Source organism: Vanessa tameamea, chromosome 5, assembly GCF_037043105.1.
Source record: "Vanessa tameamea isolate UH-Manoa-2023 chromosome 5, ilVanTame1 primary haplotype, whole genome shotgun sequence".
Lineage (NCBI taxonomy): Eukaryota > Metazoa > Arthropoda > Insecta > Lepidoptera > Nymphalidae > Vanessa > Vanessa tameamea.
Genome location: NC_087313.1, coordinates 3,014,134 through 3,034,664, shown reverse-complemented (window position 1 = coordinate 3,034,664; position 20,531 = coordinate 3,014,134). Strand labels below are relative to the sequence as shown.

Here is a 20,531-nt window from a genome sequence, read left to right as displayed (position 1 = left end):
AAAATTTAACACATTCGTAAATATTTTTTTCTATTTCAAGGTATAAAGGGTAAACAAAGAACTGTAGCATCTAAATGCAAGTAAAAAACTACACTCAACTTAAAATAAACTATACCAACTGAAACGGCGAATAGCCAATGACAGAATAATTGTATGTCCGAAGCACCCGAACTTCGCGCCAAAAAAAGCCGTGCCTCAGTGACAGCCGATCGTGTGCTTTTTTTTAAATGTAGGTATTACGATACAAGGTACTGATGTGTTAGGCGGTAAGAATTGTATATTATGTAATGTGTATGTTATAGGGTAGGAATTATATATGGTAATAGTAATTAGTCTTGAATAACGTAGAGTTCACTTAAATTAGCTAATAAATCGAACATCAAGATACTTGGCAACGTTCCAACTCTTAAGCTCCGCAACAAATTAATTGGAGATCTGACAAGCTTGTTATCTTTCTTACAATCGAGGAGCAAGCAATACTACATAACAATAGAAAATGATATATACTATTGTAAGTATGAAAAGTCAGACTTCTTACATAATAGAAAAAAAAACATGACGTTTTCACACTCAAATAAAAGCGGCCATTTTGAACGGAGAATATAGCTAGCACAAGACATAGCGGACTAGTGTTAGTATTACAAACACAAGTCTATTCTCTCACTCTAATAATCTCATGGTGAACGAAGAGAGTTTAGTAGAGGCGCTACACTTCGAGTGCTTTTTGAAGAGTTGAACATTTCTCATTGTTGAGAATTTCTTGACAGATAAACCAAAAACTTTTTATTAGTACCACTGTTTTAACCCTTGAATTCAGGATCTGCAGCTAACAACTACAGATAGTAAAAATTAGTCTTGGTAAAGTAAAACAATCTTCATTTAATAACATTCGATTAGTTTCTAGAAAATTACTTAAGACCAGTAAACATAAAAATATATGCAAATGTAAAAAATAAATTGCTACCCATATAGCATTACTCGGCACTACAGTCGAGTTTTTCGGCTAATTATGAGCAGTGCAATCTTTACCGAATAATTACCGATCACTCGAACCAAATCTCATTGTTACCAGCGCTGTTTTTGCAACTGCTTTGTTTTAATTATTGCTAATTAAAATTTACAAATAAACTAGGTAAAATAATAGACATTACTTTTTTTAAACTGTATATTAGTTTACGGCTTAAGGCAGCATGTCGAGCTACTTACTTTAAATTCTTGATATTTTTTATGTCGTATTTTGACGTGTACACTTTATTTTATTAATACACGTATTAATTTTGAATATTATTTATTTTTATCAGTTACAGCAACTAGTAATAAAAAGTATGATAATATAACTATTAAGTCACTAGCCACACACAATTGACGTTTAACAGTTAAGTACTGCGTGTGCAGTATATACAACATTAAAAAACCCGATTATGACGACATAAAACGAACAGTCCATCTAATGTTCGAAATAAACATTCAAGTGCACACTTTATCTAAATATCTTACGATAGTGCACAGTGCGAATGCAGCTCTTAAGGGCTATCGCTCAAAAAAAGTCAATTATTTATTTAAATGCCTTCTTAAGTTCAAATCTATGATTATTTTGTCGTTATTATAGACCTGTTCACTCATGAAGGCGCGCCTTAGTATGAGTTACGTTTGTTCTTACAATATGTATTAGTGTGCGTGAAATAACTAAGGGGCATAAAAAAATCAAATGAGATTTTATTTGTTAAGGCACGAAGGTGATTTAACGTGGAGGAGCTGAATAGATATATACTCTATTCTAACATCGAGAGGACAAAAGACAACAAAAACACTAATGACATCGAATTGACACAATATCATTGGTAGGGAGCTTAAAAATAAAATGGTATTTTGAATATCGACGAAGCCGTTATTGGAACTTTGGATGTCAAATTTATATGGATATACTAAGTAGTTATATGAAATTGTCCTTATAGGACTATTTCATATAACTACTTATATTTATATATAGTTATATTTATATAAAGATTTCAATATATAATTAAGAAATGTGTACGATTCACAATATACCTGAGCTATTATAAAATCATATGAAATACGTAAATCTAAGGTTTCTTTATCTTTATTCCTTTTTCGATTGGACTAGGATTTTTAATTGTTATAATGCATTCATGGCAGTACTAAAAGATTGCCTATTGGTGAACTACTTTGCCCAACGACTGAGCCTAGCAGTTCAGAAAGATAAAAACGCCGGCGGCATTGTACTTCATATGTCGCAGGGAAAATCTTTTGGATGATGTGTATTTACTATAGTTTGTAAATTAGTCTTATCTAATCTGTTTAGATTTATCTTTTTCAGTATAAAATTACATATTTATTACATTTTCTTCTATGTTTGATTACTTGGCCTACAATTTACTAAAAGTAATAGAATAAAGTAACTCGATAGTAAAATACAGAAAAAAACCTTTAGGGTTTGTACTTAAATCAAAATTGAATCATTTCATCTCTGCCAACCCTTAACTGCTAATGCATTGGAAGGTAGTCACTATAAAAAATGTAATTAACCGTCGACCTTTCCACAGCTCCCGATGACGGTTAACTTTTATTGCCAGTAAAAATAATGTCCGGCCATCAATCGATCGACGTAACGAGTCTTGTTAAATAACTTACTATACATGAATACATCTTTATATAGATATAACTCTTCTATTCGTATTTATGTCACTGAACTCCTAAATGAAAAATTTATTGGATAAAAAATTAAAAAATGATAACAATGTGTATGACCTCATTTGCACTTACTTTTTGTTCTGTATCAATTAAAAGATCTTTTAAATAAAGTAGATAAAAAATGTGTTTAATCAAATAATTGTGGAACCTATTTGTTTAAATGATGCTTTAATTCTTTTGCTTTTTTTTATAACATTACTCTACGGTGGTATATCAACTTTGAAAATTTAAGAAAGAAGTAACTAAAATATTAGCTCTATTATTTGGATTATAATAATATAACTTACTATTAAAATGGAAAAACTGATTATCATTGTCTGTACCCTTTTCTTTAAATCAAAAGTCAATAATGTATTACAGACAGAATTATACTTGGACACTTGCCCCATATTTTACTAGAGTAAATAGAGTAAAAGCCACCACTATTGAATCAGGGCACGCTGTCAATAAAGTGGTAAGTGCAAATTTACTTTTCGTGGCAACGTCCAATACCTTCATAGAATCGATATGTGACTGAACATAGGCAGCTTATATACACAAATACAAATCGCAAATGAACTTGAGACTTTTTAAAATTATTAATCGTGCTCAGAATGTACGATTTTGAAATACAACAACAAATTCTTATTAATACTGAAAATATTTAATGTTATGAATCATAATTGTATTATTTATAACTGATGTATCTGAATGTGGACCTAATATAAAGGTTATATCCAGTTTAAATCTACGAAATCGGAGAAGCACTACTGAATATTAGCGTTTACGTATATGCAAGTGTGATAGATTATGTCAGGGAATAAGCCAGATTTTTTACTAATAAACTATGCCGGCTAAGTTGATTAGTTCATTATTAAGTCGAAAAATGTAAATCTAAGTTTTATTTATCTTTTTACCTATTTCCATTGGAATAGGCTATAAGGTTTTTACTATCTGATTATTATGGCTTGTTTTATTTTTTTATTATTGTTTACATTTAAATGAAAATCTATTTTTTCTAACATCTAAATTAATTTTAATCTATTTTCTTTTTAGAATTTCCTGGCTTTCCTTTTTCGTAATAATTTTTCTTTTACTTTTTTGTTGTGAGCATATTGAAAAAAGCGTACAAGAAGTTCTCTCCTTTAAATTTTTTTATTTATTTATAGCGTGTTAATAAAACAATACAAGTATTATATTTTACAGTGGCTAGGAACGTATATAAAATGATTACAAACGAAGTAACTTCAACAATATTTGAACAAAGTTGCAGTTTTAATAGAACAGCTTTCTATTAATTACGAAATGTTTTGTTAACTAAACATTATGATTTTTTTTTTCAAGATGTAATCGTTAATTGCCAATCATTAGGAAGGTATCAACAATAAACATGATTGGCTATTGCTTTTTAGCTTAGTTTGGTGGTGCTAGAAGCTTTTTTTCACTTGGCAATATTGAATATCAATCATATGACGATCTGACAGTTTTGACGTTCTAAAACAATTGTAATTTGTAATTGTATACGTCACTTTCACTATCAGATTTTCGTGTGAAGTCCCTACGATCTAAATATTTTCTTTACAGGAAAGTTAATATTGTAGTTTCAATTGTAAGGAGTAACTGTGATCAAAATGGCTAGCATACCCCTAATGTATGCTCAAGAGGACTGTGAGTTGGGAGGGAAAGACAACATTGAGGTAAAAGATTCTATTTATTTATCGGACGTAAATGGTGCAATTTGTCATGGCCTTCATTATTTACATTACAGTATTGTAAATTGTTTATCACATCCCTCAGTGAAAATTTTTTTGATAATTTAAAATAATCGATATCAAATAATTGATGATTAAATGAATCTTTCAAAGTAATTTACTTTGAAAGATTCATTTATTTATACATTTTTATATACATGACGCTTATGTATTCAATAGATACATTTACGAGGAAACTATCTCAAATCAAATAAAATTATACATATTATAAATAATTTAATTGATGTGTTTAATGTATTAAAATATATTGTAATCATAATTTATTAAGACATCTTTTAACTACATGAATATAAACATAGTGCTTAAGTTTATTATCACTGATAAGATAGTTTTATATTATTAAAATAGACATGAATAATCATAGTCGAAAAAGATACACATGTGGTTTTTAACAAAAATAAAGAAATGAATATAAGTGGATACATTGTTTTGTTCCTATACTTCAATTATATAATATATTTCTCTGAATGAAAAATATTATTCCAGATTTTTCTAAATAACAGGAGTTTCATATTATTATCATTCTCATACACAAATGACAATGTAATAAATAGTTTAATTATTATACAATTAAAACAAAAGAAAATTATAAGTTACACACATATTACTAACGATAGGTGTAACACACCATCCACAAACAACAAATATCACTAAACATTATCTACAGGATTTTGACACTATTATCTTTCCAAGATAACCTTAGCCTTAGCCCAGCAGTGGGAAATTTACAGGCTGATTATGTTATGTTATATCTTTCCAAACTGAGCCTAGCTCCGTCTTTGTGCTAAATAATTCACAAGTGCTTGGGTCACCAAAAGTGTATGACCAATTTCTTAGAAAGGGCAAACCATTTTTTTAATGCATTGGAAGGTTCCAGTACCCTAGGAAGGTACCAACATATATTTTTGAACTAACAGTTGTTTATATTTTTAGGATGACTTTGCATACCGTAACAACGTGATGAACGCTGATAAGGATATTCGCCTGGGATTTGTCCGGAAAGTGTATGGTCTACTCACGATACAACTGTTGGCGACTGTGGCTATTGCTGCAGTATTTCTTCTTGTGAAACCTGTTCAGAGTTTCATACATCAAAAGTAAGCATTCCTTAATATTATACTTATAACACACATTTTCATATTTTTATGTATCTGTTTTTATGTTAGATTTTAATTGATATTTTTATAATAAAATGCAGTGGAATTCCTATTATCCAAACACTTACTATCCAGACTCATGTTACAGCCATAATTGCCGATTTTAAAATGTGACTGCACAAAGACATGTCACTATGAGTTTATTCTTGCCTCGGACGGTTCTCCCGCTCTTACTTAATTTAAAAAATAAAGTATTACATTTTACTTGATAACATATAACTGATATAATAATGAAAGTTGATTAAAATTTAAATACTATTCATCTTTGCAATCGATTAAACAGAATACCCTTGGTTTTATTTAATCTGTATTTTTGGGACTCTACAGTGTATAATTCTTTTATTCATATTTAAAACTAGTAATATTATTGATGATATCATATCACCTCTCTCAATAATAATTAGTATTTGTTTGATTGCTCAGTAGCCTATGTTTCCCTTGAGTGCATCTGCATATTGTATATATCTATAATTTAAATTAACATTTTAACCTACTGCGTAAATAATAGTGCACAGCCTAAACTAATTATTCTAAAATAATGAATATAATAGTTGCATATCTAAAAAGGCCAAGCACACCATTTTGCATAAAATCTTCCACCAAAGAGATTGAACAGACCATACATAGGAACTTTTATAGTTACGTTATAAGAAATGGGTGTTTGTGATTTTTAAAGTTAGAAATATTGTAAGTTATGTTTCAATTTTTGTTCAAAAGTCGATCATATCAGAATGTATATTCCAAAGGTTATAAAGGTGGCTCAGCTGGAGTTATACTCAAAATTTATTACATTTGAAAAAGGTTTTCTTAGCTGTTGTCAATGGAAATTCCCATCATGTAGACAAGTTACAAAATAGAAGATTATATTTTCAATAAATTTTACTATTTTTTCCTTGAACAATTAAAACAAACTAGTTCATTTCAAATAAATACACTAATAGTATGTATAACATTTCATCTTATATGCAATAGTCATTTATTGTTTAACCAGTTGCCTAAGAATGATTCAGTAAATTCAATTATCTTTATGTTTCTTTATTGTACAGACATTATAAATAATCACACATATTTTTAACATGGTTGTAAGTTGTCACCATTGGACATAGATAGATATTGGTGGTGTAAGCAATACTAACTATTCCTTACAACACCAACCAACCAAGCAACCTTCGAACTAAGATTTTATGAAAATAATAATTTTACAGTTTCAAATTATAGATCTATAATTTGATACTGTAAAATTATTATTTTTCTTTTTAAATATATATCAATATTATGACGACCTCCGTGTTCGAGTAGTGTGCACACCGGTTTTCATAGGTACGCCACTCCGAGGGCCCGGGTTCGATTCCCGGCCGAGTCGATGTAGAAAAAAGTCGTTATTTTTCTATATTGTCTTGGGTCTGGATGTTTGTGGTACCGTCGTTAATTCTGATTTACCATAACACAAGTGCTTTAGCTACTTACATTGGGATCAGAGTAATGTATGTGATGTTGTCCAACATTTATATTTATATTATATATCTGTTATGTAATAAAAGTATTTATAGTTGTTTTTTATTTCAGCGAATGGATGGTGTTCATTGCATTTATTCTGAGCATGGTAACATTGTTCGCTCTCATCGCTAAAAGGAGGGATTATCCTGTCAACTTATATCTACTGGCGGCTTTTGTAAGTATTCATGACAGTTTTTGAGTAATAAAGCACTAATTTTTAAAAAAATACTCAAAGACAACAGAAACACATTTAAGGAAAATCGGAAAAAACTATTTCAAGGTTGCATTGAAACTTCAGTCGTTTCTTATAAATTTGATAATTTCATATATAAATTATAATTTTTAAATAGATTGCCACATAATTAGTAACAGTACGATTGCCTTTTTATATAGCAACATTTTATTTTATCTTAATATTTATGATGTTGAAATGTACTTTGTTTTCTATTATCAATAAATTACTTTATTCTGTTTTGTTCTTGGAAATTTACACTTAGTATATTTTTTGTATGTTTCGTTTTTATTATTTTATTTTAAATAAAATTCACTTTAACTATTATTTCAATGATTACACTAGTAATTTATAGAGCTATGAATGGATTTTAATAAATTGCTATATATATTTAATAAATAAAATTTCTAATTGATCCATATATCTATATTATTACTTAATGTCTACGATATGAATTGTTGGAAATCTATTGGGCATGAATATTTATGTCATTTTTTATCTCGTTTGCACTTAACTATTTTACGGCTTAACTAAGTCTCGCTCCCGCGGGGAGAGTGAGGCATAGCGGACAAAAGGACGAAATCACTTTGGAACATTTAAGTATTTAAATACAATGTTACAATTTACAACAATGAAGATTGCTTCCTTGTTGTTTATTACAAAAAAAAAACCGTTGATCTAATCTTTCAAATAATCTGTATGATAGTATGTCCTACTTTCTTGTAATATCTCTATGTAAGTCAATATAAACTAAACATTTTGCAATATTGATTATTGTTACCCTCGTCGTAAATTGCTTGATATTTTGTCTCGTCACAATCGGCCAGTATTTCTCATTATAAAGCCATTTTCATTGCCATGTAAGCGCACCTTTACTTTGTTAAAACTTAACAAAACTAAAATTACTAGAACAGATATGAACAATATAATTATATATTATAATATAACCGTAAGTAGTCAAGATAAAAAAACAAATTTGAATAGTTTTATTCAATTAAATACTGCGTTTTTCTGTTCGTACTTTATTGCAAGTAAGTTCTTTTACGCGTCTTACAGTTGAGTGAACTGAAAGAAATCATTGTATACACAAAAGTGTATTAGATCCCCTCCAGGCGAACTTTCTCAGTCTTTCTCTTTCTCTCTGACTCTTTCTATTGTATACAGTTTGATATAACATTATTCAACCAACTTTTTTACATCGGGATTTGTACAACAACTTAATTTCTTATCATTTATATATTCTCAGACATTGTTAACTTATTCCATTGTATGTGATATTTTAAACATAAGGCATGTAAAGCGAAACCACGACACAGCCCTTTTTTTGTATTATATAGCTCGTGTTTTTTTTTAATTTGTAACTGACACTAGATACGCAATTGTTATTCGTCACAAGCCGAACTCTTAAATAGCCTTCTGACATTCTGTCAAATATTAAATCTACTAATCAAAGACAATGCGATATAGACAAAATGACAACTACTAACTAATTTGACAAATTGCTAAAAATGTTAACCTGCTAAATTCTTATTATTCCAGACTGCAGTACAAGCATACACAATTGGCGTCGTGGTCTCATACTACAATACATTTGTAGTCCTTCAAGCCTTAGCGCTCACTTTCACCGTAGTGTTCGCTCTAACTCTGTACACACTGAACACTAAACGCGACTTTTCTTTCATTGGTTATGGGTAAGTCAAATGAATTTAAATCTAAGAGATTAGAGATCTGATACTGAAATTATTTGAAACTTAAAAATGTATTATGATTACTTTAATTTGATTCTTTAAGTAAAATAATAAAAAAGGTGCAAGGATCATTATTCAATCTGAAAATATCTCAAAAACTGTTTACGGAATGTTTCATCCTAGGTTACAGATTGGCTAGATACAACGCCACTGACTTATTTTTCACGAATATACAGCCAAAGGTTAATCTGTAAATAATAACTATTTTATGATTTCAGTCTGGTAGCTGGTCTCAGCGTCTTGATCATTGGAGGCTTTATCCAGATATTCTTACAAAGTTCTGCATTTGAAATCGCACTATCCTTCACTGGAGCCATATTCTTCAGTCTCTTCTTGATCTTTGACACACAACAGATGATGACCACACTCTCCCCGGAAGAATATATCTTGGCCACCATCAACCTATACATGGATATATTGAACTTGTTCCTGTACATTCTGCGAATCCTGAACGAAATAAACAGGAATTAGTCACAATTATCTTTAGATGTTGCCAGCACTAAAAAATGTAGTTTGGTGCCACATATTTTAATAGATTCAGTGTTGCTTTTAAAATATATACAAGACACAGGTATATAGCGGATTTATTTTGAAATTATATTTTCCTTTTTTTTCTAAAACATTCCTGTTTTTTTTGTATTGTTAAAGTAAATGTTAAATTCGTAGGTACTTAATATTTTTACAAGATAGTATCTTTATTTCTTGCACTTGATGTGTGTAAGCTTAATTCACAGTATTAATAAAATCTTGTCTTATTCTATTTTTAAACTAACCACGAAGTATATCTGTGAAAACAAATAATATCAAAGCGTTATTTTTTATGACATAACGTTTGTTTTAAACGAACTCGATTGTAAATAATGTGTAATAAATTTTATTTAATTGTTCAATTGTGGCTTTCATTTTTTTAAGTAAGAAAATATATATATTTCCCCGATTCAACAATGTTTAGTATTGTTGTGATCCGGTTTGAAGTGCGAGTAAGCCAGTGTAATTTCAGGTACAAGTGACATAACTTAATTCCCGAGGTTGGTGACGTGCTAGCGACGTAAGGAATATTTATTGTCTTCAAAATATTCGTCTTAATATAAACTATATATTTTGATTAGAGGGAGAGCTGTCATTTTGAACGAATCCCTAAAATTTCAAATTTATTTAAATGTGTTGGTAAGAGTCCAGGCATTATATACAAATAAATACAAATGAACCGAGGCGGCTGATTTCTGGACATATTGTAGAGGGGCCTTAGAAAAGCTTCGCCGCCATCTTGAACGAGGGTTGAATTTCGTTTTTTTGCAATAACTCGGCTGCGCGTCGTGATACGAGCCTTTTTATAAGCTGCTTTTTTGTTGAATCATTTACTCCCTACAATTTAGGTCCTATACATTTTTAAGGTACCATTGATGGCTATTTACATCTTGAGCAAGCAAAAAAGACAATGAATTTAGTGACTTAACGGTATACTCCCTGAGTCAGCATCGTCATCATAACCTCAGTCAAAATCGGTTGAATCGCTTGAATCGTTGGAGATTAATTATAATTAATATCGAGACCAGAAATGAATGGTTATTAATTTATGGTTGCATATGGAATCAAAGCGAACAGCGCTTTCCCAATCTCCGGAAACAATTTTCCTCATCTCAATATCCAAACTTTCTTTCAAATAAAATGTACGATCAATGCACTCATTATAGCCAATATAAAAACACGAGGTTATTTGTTTCTGGGAAAAATATTAGTTAGTTGATTTCATGAACTTCGATCAATAATGCCACTAGGTAAATAAGTTCTCACTTTAAAGTGGGGTCTATTTCAATTTAGTTAACTTTTGATTGTGCCAACGTGTTAACATCCCGCAATACCTCAGTTTATGTTCAAAAACTAACTATCTCAAAATAGATGTATCGGAATTAATATCATAATTTCGGCAAGGTAATGCTGTTTTAATTAAAATAAAAAATACCCAACTATTTTTTCATTTCTAAACAACCCTCACGCCTATATCAGCCAATGTTTGGCAACAAATGGTTGCTTTAGAATAGTGAATCTATGGAGTAATTTTATACGTTATATATTTTTTAATTATATGATTTTCTTGACTGCACTTTTTGTCTAGTGGTTAGGTTAGGTTAGCTGTGTAGGTTTAATTACCCGCGGAAGACAAAAATTTGTGTGATGAACATTTTTATTTGCCTTTAGTCCGAGTGTATTATATATATTATAAATATTTATTTACAAAAAAATACATACATACAATCCAACCAATAATTTCGGAATAATGGCTATAAAGTGCTAAATTCCAATAATATTATGTCATATTATATCGATACGATAAGCTCTTTTCTTTTGAAGTCGGTTAAAAATGTTACATTGGTGAAATGTCCTTCCTCCGAAAGCCTTTTTAAATATGGAAGTATATTAAAGTATGTAAAAGTTCTTACCCATTTTCCCCAACTGGTTGTCCAAGTTGGGGAAAATGGGCAAAGGTAAGTCAGGTATAATATGTTGTATTATTATACAACACTAACAATGCACGCTGATAATAATTAAATCGGAGGGGCGCGCCTTCATGAATGAATAGGTGTTAAGTCTAAAATTAATAACTGAGTTAAGAAATATGTAGGAAGAACCACAATAAAACACTTGTTAAGTTGCAAAACAACTGTAATTACTACATTACATAAAATACATTACCGAAGACAAAATATTTACACAATGAAATGATAAAATGGATACTTTACAAATGTTCATGAAAGCTTAATCTATTTAAATTATTTATATTCATGTTTCAACGTTTTAATTATCATAAAACCAGTCAAAAAAGTCACTTCTTCATATTTAAAATATTTTAACATTTTTAAACAAAAATATGAATCATCTTGACAATTTTTTTAATGACAAAAAAATACATTGTAGTGCATTTATTTCAAACTAATTCAATTTCCAAACATTTTAAATTCTTTTCCAGATTTATGACTGCAATTTATTTATTGCTCAACTTTGCCTTCTTACTTGAAGTAAAAACTTTTTCAACATCATCAACTTCCATACTAATTTTATCATCAGCCTCATTTTCTTCACTGTTCGAATGATGTATCTCTTGATGAATATTCATGTAGTACACGTCTGAGAATGTTTCTTCACAGTGAGCACACTTGAGTTCATTTGTTTGCTCTTTCGTCTGGGGTCTGGAAAATAATCAATTCTAAGTATAAAAATTTGTCTAGCATGTTTCTTACAAGCAGCAGCTGTTAGAGAATTAAATTTTATGTGACTGAGTTAAAATTGATTACTTTCACACTTTGACAAATGTGAAAAAGACGAGTTTAGAAGCTGATATATTTATTTGCATCAGTCTACAATTTATATCTATATTCTATTCCAACCATAACAGGATATAAGCCAAATAAACAATACTTTGATACCAAATTGACGCGATATCACATTCGAGAGCTTGATTATCTATGATATTCATTATGGATTTGGTACAAAATGGCGTTTTGAACGTCGACGAAACTTATTACCAGAAAATTATCAGATTTTTTTTATTTAAAGTGGATACAAGTAGTTAAGTGTAATAGTGTTGTATTATAAATAAATATATATTAATCATAAACTCTTAGTAATGCACAATATCGCTGAGTTATTAGCATTTCGTACGAAATACGTAAATGTAAGGTTTGATTATCTTTATTCCTACTTCGATTGGAATAGGCTATATATAAAAACTTGAGCAAAACGGACATCAGCCAAACATAAAACTCAAAGAGAATATAATAATAAGCAGCCCACTTTCCACTTCAACTAAGTGAGAAATTATCTTAAGAATTAAAAAAAAAATACCATATAAAAATAAATAAATGTCAAATTGATACGGCTTTAAAAGGTACCTTAAAACATCATCGAGAGTTTTGAGCTTTGTTACTTCTTTGCTAGACAAAGCTTTGCATGTCCGTCTGTGTGCTGTCAACTGAGCAAATGTGTCAAAACTCTCGTTACAACCGTAGCACACACTTTTATTATGACACGTTTCGTGTACCATTAAGTCGGTCGATGTTGTAAACGCTGAAATAATAAAAATTTAAAAATTGACACATGTACTAAAAATGTATATTTCAATTTGCATGCTCTGGGTAATATACGTCATGCGTTTTTTTTGTTATCCAAATAAGTATAGAAACGTCAATGTCATCAGTCCTATAAACAGGTATTTTAAAAGTATGGTCAGCAAAAAAACATTTTGCAATTATACATTTTAACTTAATATGACTCATTATAATATGGACTATTCTTATTGGATCTCATTGCATAACTGAGTAGTTACAATAAAAAAATACCATAAATGAAAAAAATATATATCGAAAATACAAATAGTTAACAAAAATATTTTTAGATTTATGGTTCAACTATAATTAGTACGAAATATTGAAATTTAACTATACAACTATTTATGTAAATTATGCAATAGCACTGGAGTAATAAAAATAGCAGGTATCTCTCTGCTTCTTAAATTGATATATGATGGACCTCCTCTTAGATAAATATGCAATGAATACAGTGTATATACTTATATAAATATGCATAATATATTTTTTAAAGGTATAAATCACTTCTTACACCATTCACTGTGAAAATGTTATTATGCATATATAAAAAGTTTTAATATAAAAAAAATCAGTTTTTCTGCCGGTTTCAGATGGTTTTTGAAACCATAAGCAATTTTTCAAAGTCATCATGCACTACAACACTTACTTCGTCTACATATAGCACAGATATATTTACATTTTTTCTTTTCCGGTGACAAGCTGTTATTACTCTTTCGCTTGACCGACTTGTAGGAATGTTGTGCAATTACATGAGCCTAAAAAAAATATTTGATTATAAGTTGAAAAATGTCTTTATACCACAGTATTCGGCTTCTGCACATAAATGTCTCTATTTAAGCTTTTACATTTATAAACTATATAACTACTAGCTGATCCACATGATTAGACCAACATTTAACGTTACTGCTGCACCGCAATGGATCACAACTGATATTATACAGCATATATATCAATTTTCTCAAGAAATGGACTATTTAACACAAAAGTTTTATTCCAAATTGTACTGGTAGATTCTGGATTTATCACATTTTCACCATTATATATCACTAAAGATAAAAAACTTGCAGGTACCGATAGACCAGCTCATTACGATTTAGGTTAACAAACATACTAACATTATAAAAGCTTTCGGAAAGATTTTAGCAATATAACTTCATATTGTAATAACAAATATTAAATATTATACCTTCAATCCACTAACACTATTAAATGCCTTCATACAAAGTATACATTCAAGTGACAGATCCGAATGTATTGGATCCACGTCGTCTTCTTCACTTAATGGTTCCTCCTTGACTTGGGCAATCAAATGCTAAAATTTAAATACACATATGTTTAACACCTTAATCATATATAATATAAAATAAAACATTAGTGAATGCAGTAGACACAAATTTTAAGTGAAGCTTATTAATAATGTTAAAACTTATATTGAACTTTTGAAAAGATCTAGAAACTACATATATTGCCCATTATATATAAACAAATATTGTTCTAGAAGTTACACACTGATAGTTAGAGGACAGAATCATTAAATATTTGGTAAAATTAGATTTAAAAGTTTGTATTAGCAGAATGTACCATAATAGAAATGTCTATTAGTTTGCTGTCTTATAAAATGTAATAGTATATTAATAAAACTCACATCCCCATTATCACTGTTTCCATTTGTTAAATGTGTCTCACTAGAATTTAAATGGTCCAATGGAATGTTTCCTGCAAAATAATGATAAATGATACTTGACGCAAATTTCATAAGGAACATTTTACTTTATTTACCATAGATAAATCAAATTCATTGGATTATCATTTATTTAATTTATACATTTACTTCAGACGTATATTCATATTGTAAGTTACAAATGTCTATAAATTATAGAATTTGAAGTTTTTTTGACTACAAACTTCTGAAACACCAACAATTAATTGGTTGATCTGCCCTGTAGGAAATTTATCATATCACTACAGTTTTTATTGACAAATAATTAATTGTTTATTTAGTAATATTATTTTATGCAACCCTTACCATTCACTGTGACTTGTATCTGTAGAGGTTGCTGCTGAATCATTTCTTCGGGCTCAATTTTAATAATGTCTAAGTTTGGTATATCTTCTCTAGATGTATCATATGCGCCATTTATAGCAGGATACTCGTTCTCTTCATCGGATAGGACTTCTTGTTTAATTTCAACATTCATAGAATTGTCATACATAGAGCTAGCTAAAGATTTATCTACTTGAATTGGTTTCGGCCAGACCCTTTCATTGGATGAATTATGCTCCGTAGTATCATCTGCGTACCTTTGTCTTAGTATTAGATCATTTTTCTTAACAATTGCCGTAAAATTACAAGCATTTAGCAATAAATGACAGCATGTCTCGCATATTACTTTGGAATGTCGGTCTGTTTCTGATATCTGTGTTGGAGAAAAATTTTTAATAAATGAAAATATTCCAATGGTCATCTATGAATAGTTAAGTTAATATTGTAGAATAGACAGATTCATAAAAATTTTTTTAGTAAAATCGTAAAGATTTGTGTTTTTACAGCCATAAGTTGAAGATGAACTTTTATTTATGCAGCCAACTCTATGACAAAACAGACAGTCAACTGACAAGAACAATTTCAGAATAAATATCAGTTAAAATATAGGATTAAACCATGTTAATATTTAAAAAACCATCAATAAAAAAAATATGAGAATAAACATGTTAAAATATACAAATATTTAAATATATTTGTATTACGTGAACTTTCGTATTGTGTAAGGAACATTAACGATGTTCAACCGTCGTGTTTATTTATGAACATTTACCTGTAGATTTGCTATTTTCGCCAAATCCTCCGCTATACTATTTTCCATTCCATCCCAAGGCGGCGTCCAACTCTCGAATATATTGTATAAAACGGAATCCGTGTTCATAATTTGCAAACACGCGCGACATTCTAAGGAATCGTTTTCTGCTTCCGTTTGTATCTCACTCTCTATATCAGTCATTGCAGCAAACTGATCATAAAAAATGCATGTTTTATTCACTAAATACTTAAACTAAATACTTCGCAATATTTTAAATATTTATCGAAATAAAAACATAGTAATGACAAGGACTTTGAGTTATTGACATATTTTGACATAGGCATAGACAAATAAGCTAACAAAAAGGATTTATTTTAGTAATATATATTTTATAAATAACAGTGGGATATATTTTGATATGAATACTTACAATTTACGAAGTTGTTACAAAACTATGATGTTTAATTTAATATTCCTGCATCACTCAAAACCTTGTATGTTTTATGTCTAAACAACAATGAAATGTCATTTCGATTAAATATTAAACCTTGAAGTTTTACTAAACGTAATAAAAATTTAAATAAAAAAAATTGAATCTTTAACATGAATGTACTATTTGTTTGTCACGTTAATCGTCGATCTATTGTAGTTACATTTAATGTTGCTTCGAATTCAATATCCCGACTGCACTATGTGTGCGGTGTACTGAACTACTATTAGACATTTGCGTAGTCTATGCTTGACAGGTCTAAAATATTTTGGATTCCCTTTTTTAACTTCAATAATAAAGGAATAAATATTAATGCAAACTCCAACTAATTTTTAAAACTAAATAATTATTATATTTAAATATTTTATCAAAAATAGGATATAAAACCTTAAGACCTACCAGTAGGCAGCAACTCAGAAAATACAGATTATACATATATTTCTGATCATATCAAAGACTAGAGATGACAGTGGTTGAAAACTGCTGCCTCTACGAAATAAATTTCACTATAATGGGAAAATAAGTAATTAGATATATTGTATTTGCAAAGTAAGGTAGAAAAACTGTTTAGTAATAAATAAAACAAGTATACAGTTTTATTTTTATCGCACATAAATAAAACATCTTTTAAATACGAATATCAATATTATTTGTGTGCTCTACTCGAAATATTTTGTTTTCATATAATGCATATTCTGTGCTTTTGATTAATATTCTAGTAAACGTTTATGCACAATTCTTTAAATTATATTTGAATGAATTGTAGAACAGAAATTCTCACTTATCTACAAATTATATTCCATATCTTTATTTTATATTCTGTTGTTGAAACCTAGCAACAAAAGTAACATAAAGACGCCAGACGGACAGTATTGTCTGATTTTCAAGGGCAAACTTCCCGTTAAGTGGGGTATTTCCTTATTTTTCATAACTACGTTATAATTTATTTTGTCAAGATTTGGAAATAATGATAAGAGTTATTATTTTAATTAAATTTAAGAAAATAGGATAATTTGCAATTAATATATATTATTGTTTATTTATTTCACATTAGACAACACTGACACAACAAAGAACAGTCCTCAAAATTTCTGTTGGCAGCCATTCGCGTGCATCACCTACTGTACCTCCTTTTTTATGTTTATGCTTACAGTAAGCTTCTCCAGTTTGATGACTATATACTAAAAAACAAAAATATACATCATGTATTTAAGTTCTTGTGTTTATTGCATAAATTAAATATACTGGCTGTCTTTAGATATTAATCAACGTTACCATTAGATTAGGTAAATTTGTTTCGGTTTTTTTCCCTATATATAAGTTCTCAATTGTATGCTTTATGAATACATTATCACATATTATCAAAGACAAGGCAAATTTTAAGGGATTTTTGTTCAAAATGAAATTGAATGTTTTTAAAAATGGCATAAAATTTCGTTTACTTTTCCGGCGCCAAATGACTTCCTTTAAATAGTCGTATGAAATTATCTCGCATATTAATTATAAAAAGGTTTTGATCATAAATTTAAGTTAAAAATTCTAATTATGTACGTATTGTTTCGATGGATTAGGGGATTATACATACTTTGCCATTGATATAGTATAATCCAGGTTCAGTTTTACATTTCTGTACTTGAAAATGGTTGCGAATGTTCTTCAATGAACCAATATCATCATAATTTAGCTCAGAGTTACTAGCGTTCGAGTCATGAGCAATGTAATTGTATTTCCTTTGTGCTCTATTAGCCACTGATTGCACCTTTTGTTCGGTTAAATGCCGATTAATTTCTGCTCTTGATTGTCGAGAACGTCTCGCAGAATTTCGTGCTCTTTGTTTTGCCAGACGTTGTGATCGTTCAACGCTTGATTCCCTAAGCCGGTTTTTTTTATTAATTAGTCGTTGATTTGTTAACCGATTTATATATTCATCTTTTGTCTCATTTCTACGCAAAAGTCTTTGTCTTCTTGCTTTAGTAGACTGCTGAGAAAGCTGAGATTTCCTACGAGGCATTTAGTGTAAACTGAAATTAAAAAAAATATATATTAAATACTTTTTATAAATAAACAACGCTTAAAAGTTTTATTAAATCTTATTTTGACCTAAAGTTATATTCAAATAAAACATCATCATCATCATCTAATTATCTAAAAAAGAGCTAATGTTATAATGTACGACACAAAAAAACACTCACTACAATACACTAAAAATCATGCGTGGTAAATAGATTTCATAGAGTAGACACAAGATGATACTATCGATAGGAGTATCAACAATATCCAGAATAGTTTTCGAGGTCAACTATCGATAGTTCTGCAACACTATCACGATGTACGTAACAAATGCCTCTTTTGGGGTACTAACTACGGCAACGGGCAACTTGCCTGCTTAGGCATATTATATTAGATCGACCCTGCTCGGTAATGTTCGGTTCTCGTCGTGCTTGTACGGCCCCAACATACGCGGCAACACCCGCATCGCTTCTCATACATACCTAAAGTTTGCTAGAATGGTTGACTTTTATTGTTAATGCTCCTTAATGCTTATAAGACCGTGGTGTGAACTTATATGGCCTATAATATTCCTCAAAAACGGGTTACCTAACACAAAAAGGTTTTTACTATTTAGGCTATTGATACCCGATGTTAGCACTTTAAACGTACAAATTCTTTAGCTTTGTTACATCAAAACATATTGATTTATATAAACATAGAGAACAAACTAATTTTTTTACATGTTTGAACTATCACGCTTACTTAGAAAAATTTACTTTTGGAAATTGACCAATAGTAGCAAATACAAATGTCGTATACTCCATTCCAACCATAACAGGAAAATATCAAAATAGCCAAATAAACATTTGACAGCAAATTGACGCAATAATGATTGATTGAGAGCGTAATGTATCCATGATATTAACTATGGATTTGCGAAAAAATTGCGTTTTGAACGTCGACGAAATTGTTATCGGAATTTTAAAAGTAAAATTAAAGTGGAAATAAGTATTTAAGTGTAATAGTGTTGTATTATAAATAAATATATATTAATCATAAACTCTTAGTTGTGCACAATAGAGTTATTAGTAAATCGCATGAAATATGTAAACCTAAGGTCTGTTTATCTTTTTTCCTATTTCCATAGGAATAGGCTATAGATAATTATAATGATTAAAAGAGCTATTAGAGATATATGAGTAATTTTCCGGTTGTTAATCCGCTCTTGCATATCTCGTACTAATACGATGCTTTTTTACCCTGCTGGCGAAACATTATTTATTTATTACACCTATAAATGTACATATGGTTAATATACACTCAATAAATATGTTGTAACAATCGATCTTTTTCATTTCTATTCACATTATCTAACAATTAATCAACAGTTAATAATTTTTCATTTATTTACAATGAAAACACAAGTTAAATACAAAAGTTGTTGCAAATTGTTAAAATGAATAATTCTTTTGTCTCTCTTTAACTGCTTTCACACGTTTGTGTAATAGGTAAATTCAATTCTAGGGTCAAACTGAGGGATGTCGGAAGTACTGAGAGTGTCGATTAATATTCAATAAAATATATACATTAATAATGATCGAGAGATGAGACAATGTATCGTTGTGAAATTTAGTTTGTTATTTAACAAAAATAATGTTTTTATAACTATTTCAATATTAATAAAATGATTTATTTGAAAAATAATGAAAAATAATGAATCGTCAAAGTCGTTTATTAAATGGATCCGGTTTGCGTATCAGCCTTAATTACGATTAAAAGTTAGTAATTAGAAGATTTCTATTTAAAAAAAAAAAAATTATTGGCTGTAAAATTTTTGAAGTCAGGGTGTATAACAACTACTCTATATCTATATCATTGATACTTTCCTGACAAAATTTTTGATCTTGGAAACAACTTGAACGTTGGAAGATAGGCCGGCTTAGCCTTAGGCTTTCTCAAAATGTCATGTGGGTAATAGACTTTTAAAAATTGACATTTTGTTTAGCTCTCCATAGTCTATCCCATAGACTATACTATAGTCTAAGTCT

General features: G+C 29.4%; 2 protein-coding genes across 2 annotated transcripts; one reads left to right on the top strand and one right to left on the bottom strand.

Annotated features, from left to right (window-relative positions):
- Positions 1-4,161: 4,161 nt before the first annotated feature.
- On the top strand, positions 4,162-9,987 carry LOC113392730 (protein lifeguard 4-like). Its single transcript, XM_026629277.2, has 5 exons — positions 4,162-4,388; positions 5,397-5,560; positions 7,187-7,292; positions 8,889-9,040; positions 9,316-9,987. Exons 1-5 carry the CDS (start codon positions 4,323-4,325, stop codon positions 9,566-9,568), a joined length of 741 nt encoding a protein of 246 aa, XP_026485062.1. The 5' UTR covers positions 4,162-4,322; the 3' UTR covers positions 9,569-9,987.
- A 1,753-nt stretch (positions 9,988-11,740) lies between these two features.
- LOC113392728 (transcriptional repressor CTCFL-like) lies at positions 11,741-16,911 on the bottom strand. Its single transcript, XM_026629271.2, has 8 exons — positions 16,891-16,911; positions 16,020-16,211; positions 15,230-15,620; positions 14,849-14,919; positions 14,390-14,515; positions 13,850-13,958; positions 12,988-13,162; positions 11,741-12,285 (listed from the first exon to the last, which is right to left on the bottom strand). The coding sequence occupies exons 2-8, from the start codon at positions 16,200-16,202 to the stop codon at positions 12,081-12,083; spliced, it is 1,260 nt and encodes a 419-aa protein (XP_026485056.2). The 5' UTR covers positions 16,203-16,211; positions 16,891-16,911; the 3' UTR covers positions 11,741-12,080.
- Between the last annotated feature and the right edge of the window lie 3,620 nt (positions 16,912-20,531).